Source organism: Haplochromis burtoni, unplaced genomic scaffold (genome assembly GCF_018398535.1).
Source record: "Haplochromis burtoni strain Fernald_Lab_line unplaced genomic scaffold, NCSU_Asbu1 Contig_8, whole genome shotgun sequence".
Classification (NCBI taxonomy): Eukaryota; Metazoa; Chordata; class Actinopteri; order Cichliformes; family Cichlidae; genus Haplochromis; species Haplochromis burtoni.
In genome coordinates, this window is record NW_024582369.1 from 2554771 (window position 1) to 2567483 (window position 12713).

The following is a 12713-nucleotide window of genomic DNA, read 5'->3' on the forward strand; positions in this document are numbered from 1 at the left end:
TTGTTGTTTAGCATGCACCAAAGCTTATGCCTATGGTGGAAGTGAGAAATAAATCATCATTTTGTATGTTTTTCTCAGAATTGTTTTGCTACTGAATTTTTTTGTGTTTCAGTCACACAGGATTAGTGGATCCTGATTGGTGACCCACCTTCCAGCAATTCTCTGTGATCCCATGTTGGGACAACAGGAAAATTAAGACTATTGAGTAAATCGCCCAACCTCACATTATACAACTGAAACCTACCCTTTTCATAGCCCCGGTCCGATGGCACTGGGTCAGGCCTCAACACAATCCTCTCACCATAAGAGATCCGCTCAACCGTGGTTCCAGGCTCTAAAATATCAAGTGCACATCAGCATAAATCCAAAACATCATTTGGAAACAAAAAAAAAAAAAAGGTACTACAAGCTGCTCATACCATGACCATGACCATAATCAACCGTCTTTGGAATAACCGGCACTGCAGGTGCAGGGAATGACGGCTGATAATGTGTGGCAGTAGATTTTATATCGCGAGGCACAGATTCAGCTGCAGTTGTCTGAGTTGTTGCAGTCATACCCTGGGAACATACTTGATATTAGAATGATCTAACAGTAAAACTAAAAGAAAATGGAGGAAAAAAATTCTATGTATTGTATTTTATGAGAAAAGAGAAAACAAGGAAAAAATATCTAAATAGATGAAAACAAAACAGACGGGATTTGAATCAACATAATCAATTATCTTGGTCTTTTTACATCAATGTAGTCACACCAAGCAGCCTATAATAATAAAGTTGATTTTTATTTACCTTCAGAGCATTCCTGACTTCTGGTGGAATCTCTAATCCAAGAAGACCAGCAGGCAAATCTGGCAGAACATCAGTTTGTGCAGGCTTGGATTCACTACCAGAGGTTTTACCCTCCTGCAATTCCCTGTGGACCCGAAAGGAATTACTAAGTTAAAACAGATGATTTAACCATAAATTAAAACAGAAATGAATGTGTGAAATTATGGAGTTTCAACACAAAAACAAAGAAAATAAATTTTTTTCAATCTATGAAAATAAAATAATTGTAAATCACATGGATAGATGCTAGTTTTTGTTTGCCTAATCAATGGTAAATGTTTAGAAATTACCTTATTAGTTTAAGCTCTTGAGCAGCTTTCAAGATGATCTCATGTTGGCGTTGGGAAAGGGCAAGTACATTTGCTCCACTGGCTGCTTCAACTGAACTCTCAGGCAGGTTTGTGACGGGTGCAGCTGCAGGTGGAGGTATATGCAAAGGAATTTCTTCTCTTTGTTCCTCATAGCGAGGTCTACGATCTTCATAGTCTATTGGATACCCTCTCTCTGGCAGTGGAGGACGTCTGGAAGGCCTATCCCAGTCTGAAGGAGGTGGGTAAGATGGTTCATCCTTCCGGTAAGGTGGCTCATCCCTGTATTCACGAATTCTGAGTTCTCCTCTCCCCCGCTCAAGTTCATCATATTGATATGGGTGACCTCTTTCTCTTTCCTCTTGCCAGTGGGGTTCTCTGAATGGCTCTGATGGTGCCTTGCGGGGGGGATAGTCCCTCTCTGAGAGAGCATGCTCTCTGTCCCACTCAGACTCATGATACCTGGCATCACGACGACAGTCATCAGGATGATAGTCTGGTGGTGGCCGACAGCGATACCCATCTTCCCCATGATCATAATCTACAGCATAACCCTCTTTATAACCTTCTTCATAATCCTCATGTGTTGGACCTGGCGGCCACATACCTCTTCCTATTCCCCGACCCATAGGTCTCCTCCTCAGTCCTTCCCTATCTAGTATCTCATGTGGAGGTGGTGGAGGACCTCTGCCAGGTGGTGGCTGCCAATCTAATTCTCCCTCCGTTCCTTCATCGTACATTGGCTCCTCCAAATGATCTATCATTTCATGAGGTGGTGGTGGCACACGACGCCTGCCTCGTCCTACGTCAGGATGCATCGCATGGCTAGGGGGTTCATGTCCATGGTACATGGGATGCATTGATGGATCCATATTGGAATCATCAGATTCCATTCCGTGGCCTAATGGCTCGTGATCTATTGGCCCATGTGGTGGGAAATGGGGGCGGCCTCGTCCTTGAAGCATGAAACCAGGGTGACCACGTGGGGGACGACCCCGACCAGGAGGAAATGGAGGTCTCATGCCTCTCATTGGTGGTCTCCTTTCAATCCAGTAAGGGTCTTCATCCTCTAAGTACTCATTTGATTCAGCTTCTTCCCAGTGTCTGTCCACTGGTTCTTCCCTTCCCATAGGTGGTCCTCCTCTTCCCATGGGTAATCCTCTTCCCATAGGTGGACCTCCTCTGGCCATGGGTGGACCTCCTCTGGCCATGGGTGGTCCACCTCTACCCATTGGTGGCCCTCCCCTAACCATTGGTGGCCCTCCCCTAACCATTGGTGGTCCTCCCCTAACCATTGGTGGTCCTCCCCTACCCATTGGTGGTCCTCCCCTACCCATTGGTGGTCCTCCTCGACCCATAGGAGGACCTCCCCGACCCATAGGGGGTCCACCTCTTCCCATGGGAGGACCACCTCTTCCCATAGGAGGACCACCTCTAGGCATTGGGGGCCTTCCTCTCATCATTGGAGGCCTACCTCTCCCCATGTGGGGTCCTCCTATTGGCTCTTGATAGTACTCTTCCTCTGTGAAGTGATGTTCTTCTGGCATCCACATTTCTTCTGGGGGCATTTCTGATTCCTCACCAACAAACTGTTCATGTGAAGGATCTTGCCAATAGTAGTTTTCTTGTTCTTCTTGCATACCCACATTTTCTTCAGGGGGCATGTAATCATAAGGCATTTCCCCCATCTCTTCCCCAATTGGTAAAGTGTTTTGTCCCTTAAACTCTCCACTGCCCCTCTGCCCACGTCCTCGTCCGCGCACCTGGCTAGGCACTGGGGGCTGGCCTCGTCCCCGACCAGGGGGAGGTTTTGGAGGATCTAGTTTTGACTGCTTTTGTGGCTCTGGTTGGATTCCTGAGGACTTTGGAATCTGTGGTGGTTTGCTGTTTCCCAGTGGTCCATCTGGTTTGTGCGAATTTTGTGTTGTAGTGTTTGATGTAACAGCAGAACTAGTATTTACAGAGGGCTTACTGTTAACAGGTTCAGATTTCTCACCTTTGTCCAAAGTAACACTGCTATTTGAATCCTCAGGTTTTGTATCTGTTTGTAATGTCTGAGGAATTGGTTCACTTTGGACAAAAAAACCCTCAGTTGAAAGTAAGTTGTCATCTGTCATATCTTCAGAAGCGCTCTTATCAACCAATTTCAATTTATCTTTTTCATTTTCAGATAGCGGCTTATCAGACGATTTTTCTGGAGTCTTAGAATCTGGAGTTGGAGGTTGCGGAGTGACTGGTTCCACCTTAGGCAGCATTCCTTGCTGCTGTTTTTCTTGAAGCTTTGGTGGACATTCAAGACGAGGTGAAGGGCCAGTGAGCCTTGTGGAATCAAACCTAGGTGGCTGCCCAAATCGAGGTTGATCAAATCTGGCCGGTCCATCAAACCGTTGCCGTTGTTGATCGAATCTAGGTGGACCATCAAAACGGTGCCTTGGTTGGTCAAATCGAGGGGGACCATCAAAACGGTTAGGTGGTTGGTCAAACCTTGGAGGACCATCAAAGCGTTGTTGTGGGTGGTCAAATCTTGGAGGCCCATCAAATCGCTGTTGCGGTTGGTCAAACCTTGGGGGTCCATCAAATCGCTGATGTGGCTGGTCAAATCTGGGGTTGTTTACCCTGGGAAATAAAACAAAATAACAAAACAAAAACAAAAATTGAAATAAAAAAAACAAAACACCCCATTTAAAGAAAACAATAATTACAATTAAATATGAAGCAATTTTATATAAAGATGTGCTTTTAAAAGATAAATATAACCAAATGTATAACTGAGCAAAACATAGTAACACATAGTAATAAAAGACAATTACAACTTACTGTGGACCCCTGACATTGTTGAAACTTGGTGGCTGAACAACTGGGGGAACTGGGGGTTGGACTCCTATGCCACTAGGGGCACTTCCTCGAACTGAGGGCACAGCAGGTGATTCTGAATGTGTTACAAAACCAGTAGGCTGTGGACCTTGAAGTCTTGGACCAACAGTAACAGGGGTCTGCTGCATACCTGGGTTTACTGACTGCTGCAAAGGCGTGTCTTGTACAGGGTACTGGCCATACTGTCCCATCATTCCACTATTATATTGGCTTGACGCAAACGGTACCATGGCAGTGAGAGTAGCCACTCTTTCTTGAAGGTGGGCATTTGTTGCATTCATCTGTTCCTTCCACTGTTTCCACTGATGCCCATAATCCTGCAGTTGGTCTTTATGAGGATAGCTCTGGAATTGCTCATACCACAGGGTGAAGGAGTGATTCCAGTCTTGGAATAGAGGTGTGAACTGTTGCTGTTGCATTTCGTAGTGCCTCAGCTGCAATTCTGCAGACATTGACTGCAAAAGAGAATTTTGGTGATTATTTATTGCTTAATTTTACATGCAGATAGGATAAGTATTTAGAAAAACACATTTGGGTTTGTACCCAAACTGAATGAAGGGTTTAGGGCTTTGCTTTTTAATAGGAAATACATTCTTTTTAGGAACCAACATAACTGGGTTAATGATTCAAAAGATATTTTATGGACAGAATTGAGCTATTCTTTAATTCTAAACTAATCAAGAAGGTAAAAGGTTGGTGTGAAAGCACAACACAATATCTAACAAACTATTAATGAAAACAGATCATCCTTAGGCTGTAAATATAAAACAAATCCCATGTGATATTCAGAAAGCATTAGTAGCAAGTTTTTAAGCTGCTCTGCAAGTCAACAAGGCCTGGAGATTTACTACAGACAACAGAAGTGGATGATAACACATGAGCTTTTCCGTGGTGAAGACAAAAAGCAAACTATCCCCAAAAAACAGCCAAGTGTAGCACAAACTGCAACAGGTAAACATATAATTTTACAAGTCACCAAGAGAAGGCTTTATAACTGTAAATACAGAAGGTTTAACACCAGGCGCAAACTATTCATCAGCCTTAAAATGGAGAATGGCTGAACCTGCCAAAAAATAAAAAGCCAGACAGAATACAGAATAATCAGCAGAAAGCACAAAGAAAGCTGGGACCAGCTCATGATTCAAAGCATAACACCACCTATCAAACACAGTCGAAGCAATATGATACATGGGCATGCTTCACTATATGTTTAGGGATGATGTGAATCCCATTGACTTCAGACATGTATAAGGATATGCTGTGCGCTCATATTAAGCCAACTGTAACAAAGCTGTTGCACCCCAAGAGTTTTCCCACAATACCATCTCTAGAGTTTAAAGAGAATGGTCCAAAAGTGCATAGGAGGAATCATGGAAGCTGTGTCACTGCTTAAATATTTCCAGATGCAACTGTACATACAGTTATAAGAAAGTAATTACAACTGTACATAAGTTATAACAAAGTAATTACTCAGACATTACACATGAAACTGAAAACTTATTGGCCATCAAGATGCCATTGGCCATTTACCTACCTGTAGGTTTGCAGGCTGTTGAATGAGGCGTTGGTATTGCTCCAGAATCTGCTGAAGCTTCTCATGTTGTTGCATGAGAGCCTGATATTGTAAACCGGCTCTCTGCTGTTGAACCTGTTGCCAGTGTGCTGCTGCAGCCTGTAACTGCTGAAGGCGAGCAGCTTCCTCTGGGTCTTTTGGTACTTCAGGCTTTAAACAGAAACAAGAAAAAATTATAGCACAGTATATCACTGTAAATCACAATTTTTCTTTAAAAAAAAAGTGTATGCAGTTTGTAATGAAAGGAAGGAAATTACTTTACGATGAATCCAAGACACCATTGAGAACAAAAAACATTTTAGGTAAGAGTGCCTTAAAATACTGCTCATATTGCTGAAATATTGGACATGGGATGAGTACTATAACTGGGAAAGAGCCATTACAAACACTATTACAATTACAATGGGAAGGATGAATGAAAGTGGTTGATTCCTGCACACTTAAGCCACTTAATTCATATTATGGCAGTTAACACAAACAATGGGATAAAATACACTGACCCGCTACTTCATTAGGTATACCTGTTTACCTGGTTGTTAACGCAAATTTCTAATTAGCAACTAAATGGCAGCAAATATGTATTTCAGTATGAGGTCATGGTCCAGACGACCTGCTGAAGTTTGAACTGAGCAGGTCGTCTGGACCAGTGGGGAAGAAAGGTGATTTAAGTGACTCTAAATCATGCATTTTCAATCATTTTCTTTTTTCTAGGGTTTGCAGTGAATGGTCCAAAAAAAAAAATTATCTAGTAAGGGATAATTTTCTTCGAGGTGCCTTGTTGATGCCAGAGGACAGAGGATAATGGTCTGATTGCTTCAAGCCAATAAGAAGGGAACAGTAACTTAAATAACTACTTGTTCTTCCAAGATATGCAGATGAGCATCTCTGAATGCACAACACTTTTAGGCAGATACACTATAGAAGCAGAAGACATGACAACAAGTTCACTGTACTCAAATGACCTCACCGCTCACCAAATCTCAATCCAATAAAGTACCTTTAGGATGTGGTAGAATGGGAAATTCCCAACAATGATGTACAGCCACCAAATCTGCAGCATCTGTACAATCCCATCATGTCTATATGGACCAATATGTCAAAGGAATGTTTCCAGGAATTTGTTCAATCTATCCCATGATAAATTAAGGTCGTTCTGAAGGAAAAGGTGGGCCCAAACCAGTACTAAAAAGGTGTACCTAATGAAGTATCCAGTGAGTTTATCGAGGAACACTACAATAATGGCAGAATGGGTAGTGTGACTTACTGTGTCTGTAAATGTAGGTGGTTTTCCTACATTTTCACTCTGTAAATTTATGTAAACAATATAAACAGTGTTTAGATTCAGGAACAAACTAATTTCTCTTAATACTGGTTGTGGTGTGTTCTTAAAGGCTATTGAATAAAACACTGGTAATGCTAACACTATGCAACTTGCTTAAATTCCCAGGCAAACGGACAAACATGTTATCTGCGACTGCTTCTTGAATAGTTGCTGGTAGAGGTAAAGCCTTCATTAATAATGTGCAAAATAAATTAAAAAATAAATAAAATAAAATAATAATGATCTCAAATTTCCACAGAATTCGGTGCAACCCAGGAAATTTTAATTGTCCATTACAGCATTCAAATGCATTATTATTTTATTATTATTCATATATTTAGTTTGACAAACCTATAATATAAACTTTGAGCACACACCAACCTTTAATTCACAAAGAGAAAGCCATGCTGTAAAATGTATTTTATGACTTATGCAATATTTTAATAGTACGTCGTATCGCAAATTATTTTAAAAAATTATCAAATTAGGAAACTATTTATGTGTTACTCCTTATATATTATCCACAATGCAAGTCAAATTTTTAACTGGAAGCCTTGACATGCTAGCCTCAAGCAGAAATCCAGATAATCCTACAGAGATGTGTGGATTAAGCTCACTTTTAGAGTTCAGCTCTATTGAAAACTGATATCACTTACAAATTCCAACAGATTTTGCACTGCTTTCATTGTAGCAAACTAATACTAACTAATAAGATATTAATGTTCAAGTGATGGCGTTCACTGTTTATGCATTGAATGGTGTAGGAATTCTTACCCTTACTTCCTCAGGTAGTGGTGGCGGTGTTGGAGGTTCCTCTTTAGGCGGCGGGGGTGGTGGTGTGCTTTTTGGTGGTTCTAATGGAGGGGGCGGAGGAGCTGTTTTGCCTGGGGGTGGTGGCAGGGGAAAAGAGCCATCTCCATCTTTCTGATTCTGTTTGGCTCTCTCTTGCTTCAGTTTCTGCAGATTCTGAAGATGCTGTTTGTACCAGAGCTGCTGCTGCTCCTTGCAGAAACAATTACAAGAAGATCTGTTCAGCCATTTTCACACAATAATCTTGGACAATTACAGGAGAAGTTGAGTCATACTTAGAAACAAAAACAAAGGAGTAGGATTTCTTTATGCTGTACCTTCTTAAATTAAGAAGGCTAGGAAGTTAAGAATATGTCACACTTCTCTTAAATTTATACTTCAGATTAAAAAGCTCAGGATATTTACTTGGTGGTATTATTAAGAATCAGGTGGCTTAACAGTAAAATATCAAATTAGGGTCCAAGCTTCCCTAGCTGAAAATTACATTTTGAAAATAATAATATATTGTACTCTTCACTAGCTTGGGTTGAACGGTGTTTTCCTGTTAAATAGTGCAATGTACCTTCATATGTCTTTGTTATTTACTAATTTCATGTATATTATTAGTAATTCAACACTAAAAGCCATTACCTGCAACGGTAAGGATTTCTCGTCTTCTGCCGTGGGGGCCTCCTTGGGTTTGGGAGGACTGCTGTTCTCTGGTGGCTTTGATGGCTGCGGCTCTGGAGGGGGAGGCACAGGCTGGGTATCGGTGGGATGCGGTTGCGGAGGAAGTGGAGGAGGCTGCTGGTGACCCTGTTTGGGAGCAGGGGGTACTCTCGTCGCTGAAGTCTCTTCTGGTTTAAAGTAGGACTGAGCGCCAGCGCCGCTGTCTACATGTGCAGGTCCTTCTGGACGCCACGACGACCCCATGTACCCACCAGCGTGTGCAACGCCGTATGCAGGAGCAGCAGTACTGGCATTGTTGCCGTGTTGTAATACAGACTGGAGCTGTTTCTGGTGGAGCATCTGCAGCTGCTGCATCTGCTGGAGGTGCTGCTCCTGCAAGCTGGAAAACAACGAGCCGCTGGAAGAGGCCTCGAAACCGCCGAATCCGGGAGCCTGGCCAGTGTGGCTGCCAGCCAGTGGCTTACGGGGCCCAGCACCTCCATAGTTTTGGGACTGAGGTGCACCGTAATTTCCCCAGGTGGGATACATCGTTAAAAACAAAGCAGCACACGGCCTTTGTGGAGGCACATACAGCCTAGCTCAGAGCGGCTTCCAAAGCTAACAGCTAACGTCGACCTACGTTTTTTAAACAAAACGACGGCTACATTCTAATTTCCCCACTGAGCATCAACACATTAAATAAAGATATCAACACAGATTAAATAACAGCTATCCGTTGTAGGATATGATGTAACGCTGTGAAACTATATTAGAAAAATGTTCATACGGTTTTGCAGTTGAGCGACCGACATTAGACGGCACACTGCTGATGACGGAAACACATTAGATGATGACATCCGGTCAAGCGCTGAACGTTTAATCGTGATATATTTTTTAAGTTATCTGCAGTATATACATTTTTAACTTAACAATACATTACATTTTGGTCTTTTGTTTGATTTGTAAAATAGTTTTTTTTGTTTTTTATTGTTGTTAGCGTCTGCTTCTTTTTTCTGATCATTATTGTTGTTGTTGTTGTTGTTGTTGTCGTTGTCGTTATGATCTATAATAATGATTATATATTATCTGTATCAGTGTTGCCCATCAGTAATCAAAAGGTCTTTAGTCAAAGCATCTGTTTTAATTGTTGATATCTACCTAATCAAGCATTTGTACCATAATAGAGAAACAAGTTATTATTATGGATGCAAAACACTCAATTAAATACATAAATAAATAAATGAAAGGCGTCTGCTTTGTTTCTGATCACTTGCTGAGTTTTCATGCCATCTCGGAACACATACTTTCGTTGCTGTTTTTGTTCTATTACCACAAGAGGGAGACATTTACAAGCACATTCCAGCGTCGTCCCCCCCCCCCCCCCCCCTCTCAAAAAACAAACAAACAAACAAAACAAAATAACATACAAAAGTACAAACAAATTATTATTATTATCATCATTATCATCATTATTATTATTATTACTGGAAAAAATTGAGCACTTAACGATTTTGGACTGAAATGCAAATTGTAAAAGCCATCACTAATTAGAAATATAAACCAACAAGAAGTATTCACAGAAAGGTTTTATTACATTGTACCGAGTAAAAAATTCTATATGACATGATATGAAAATACTTTTTTTATTATCAATATTATTCTGCAATGTGAGTTCCATCCATCCATCCATCTACCCGTGTGTGTGTCCACAGACTGTGTGTACAGTCTATGAGTGTTTTCATATAGTTCCGTAAGTTTTATCCATTGACTGAGAAACCAACTGTGGGAGTTCAGGCTGTGTTTGAAGTGGGTTTAGCAGCGTACAGGATGAGATCTGTGGTGGGTAAAGGACCAGTGACTTTAGGTTGCCCTTGAGGTCTGATACACATAAGAGTATTTTTTTCTTAAGATCACCAGTAAATCTGTATTAATTTTGACCAGAACCACTTAAAAATAATCGTTAAAGCGGATTAATCAAGCTGGTCCTGTTTAATGTCTCCCGTTAATTAGTTTGTCAGCAGTGTTTTAATATCGCCTAATGACTTCATATTTCACTGATGACATTCAAGGGGTGTTAAAAGAGGGGAAATGGCCCATTCAGGATTCAGTTCTTTCACTTAAGACGCCCTCGATGAATAAGACAAGGTCACGGAGGCCTAGCCTTTAGGGAGAGATACATTATCAGGGGATGGGGGTGGGAGAAATCCCATAGAGGAAGTTCTCTCCCCTCTAAAACAGCATGACGGGCACAATGTGATACAGTTCTGTCTTAGGACAATACACCGCACAGAGGATTCATGATAGAGCTTAGGGCAGCCACACTGTATTGGATGGCAGAATAACCCCACAGTACACAATAATGGTGACACTAGGGACCAATGCTTTTGGATAGGAGAAACGTTTGACGCTTATTGTCATATATATTTTTATGGTGCGTTGAAAGCTGGGTTGAAACTATAACATTTAAATATTTATCGACTTTTAGACATGTAAAGAAAAACACCAGTGAAGAAGTTAGCCCCTTTTCGATCTTCATCAGCAGTTTAGAAAGCTTTCTAAGCAAGAACAAAGAAATCAGAAATCGTAAAGTTGTAGCTCACAGTATTGAGGACACGGCATTTTCTCTGAGATGAAAATCCTATGTTAAACAAAATGCTCAATGGAGGCTAATGGATCCCAAACAAGTCCATGCACTGCTTCCAAAATGCTTTGTTTGACAAATCAATTTTCCCATAACCCGGTGAGGAGAAAAGTGATGTGGATTGATCGCCCCCCCTGACTTTGTTTCCAGAATATTGTTTGATGGCTGGATAGATTAATTGGTATGACATTTGAAAGCCTTCTCTTGACTGTCAGCATCCGAGCCTCGATATGCCGATCGAACCTCTGTCTAATTGTCTCCTCTATAATACCTCAATTCACAAATTAGAGACGGTGCCTCTATAAACTATTCCCCATGTAAGGCCCAAACAACATCACACTGCTCAATCAAACACTGGTTTAAATAGGAGCGATGCTGTGGACTGATAAGATAGAGTGCATTAAAGGGCATCACCTAAACCGCTGTGCCAGCACATCTTTCCCTCGGCACGGAAGATCCGAAATATACAAGTCAGATCCCAGCAGCAAGTTAACAGACTCTGGACTCAACAGTCTGTCAAAGCTCACACTATCTGAATCTTTATTAATATCCTCATTTAAATTAGGACTATTAAAGGACAGAATAAAAGGGTAAATCATGTACATCACTGACCTTGTAGTGTAAGCATGTAGTTCTCTGATTTGCTTTGTAAGCGCATGGCCATGTTTTTGTGAGGTAAAAGTCAGAATTTTAACCTTTACAGCTGACCCATGTCCATTCATATGACACTAAAGTAATTAAGTAATAAATATACCAAGGGTGTCAAACTCTTAAGAAGTTTAACTACATGCTGAATCCTTCACATGTCTTAGTAAAAGAAATAATAAGTGTAATTTGAGCAGCATGTCTCAGTTGTTCTACATGATAAAGAAATGCTGCTGGACTTAATGGAAGAAATCTGTCAGCATAACTATTTGGGCTTTGAAAATTACAGTCAAATTTTCTGGTAGCTCATTGAGCAGACTGTCCTGTAATCGTTAAAGAAAGTTTCTGCAATTTTTTTATTTGCTTGATTCATTTTGTTTTCTTTTTACAGAGGACTCGCCATAAAACTTAAATTCTATTGTAGATAGTTATTTAAATGTTTGTCTATTACTTAGATACTGTGGTGTAGTATGAATGGGCTGTAGAGCTCATGAAAATACAGTAAAAAAAATCAAAAGTCTATGCCTTCCTTTACATTTTCCAAAGCAGTACGTGGGTCTTATTGGAGTTTTTTGTGGGCCAATTCTGGGACCCGGATGAATAGTTTGACAGCCCTGATATAAACAAATAAATGACAAAAAGGTTCCTGCTTTTTCACTATTTACTGTTGAAATCTGTTTTGTTTTGTTTTGTAAAGAATGTTTTCTGTAATTTTACACATTTATTTATTTGTGCTTCCAAATTTCTTTCATTTACAACTTAGAGATCTTGTAGAAAAACTAAGATGTACCATCGAAATTGTACTTCTTATTCTTATATTAAGTTATCTCAGGGAGTTGAATGTCTGTAGAGTGACAGAAAGGGAAGTTTCATTGGTCTGGCCCACTTAAGATCAAATAGGTTGCACGTGGCCCATGATGTAAAGTGAGTTTGACCTTCCTGGTGTAAATAATGAAACCGCGTTTGATGAATTCCAGTTGTCCACTGTCCCATTGTCCCATTGTCATTATGGTATTAATGGTTAGAAGATAGTTGTTTTTCATGCGAAAATGTTAAATTAAA

The 12713-nt window shown here is 40.7% G+C and overlaps 1 protein-coding gene across 6 annotated transcripts in view; it reads right to left on the minus strand.

Annotated features, from left to right (window-relative positions):
* The window catches only part of ylpm1 (YLP motif containing 1), a 30475-nt gene extending 21263 nt beyond the window's left edge, over positions 1 to 9212 (minus strand). For 3 of the 6 annotated variants that reach the window (XM_005914438.3, XM_005914434.3, XM_042226379.1), the window contains exons 1-9: positions 8348 to 9212; positions 7682 to 7909; positions 6851 to 6889; positions 5548 to 5736; positions 3957 to 4468; positions 1122 to 3755; positions 793 to 916; positions 420 to 561; positions 245 to 334 (exon numbers count right to left, since the gene is read on the minus strand). In XM_005914438.3, coding sequence (XP_005914500.1) covers positions 245 to 334; positions 420 to 561; positions 793 to 916; positions 1122 to 3755; positions 3957 to 4468; positions 5548 to 5736; positions 6851 to 6889; positions 7682 to 7909; positions 8348 to 8914 — 4525 coding nt within the window. In that variant the 5' untranslated portion in view covers positions 8915 to 9212. The remainder of the gene's footprint in view (positions 1 to 244; positions 335 to 419; positions 562 to 792; positions 917 to 1121; positions 3756 to 3956; positions 4469 to 5547; positions 5737 to 6850; positions 6890 to 7681; positions 7910 to 8347) is intronic. The other 3 variants (XM_005914437.3, XM_005914435.2, XM_005914436.3) reach the window with 3 other exon arrangements.
* Between the last annotated feature and the right edge of the window lie 3501 nt (positions 9213 to 12713).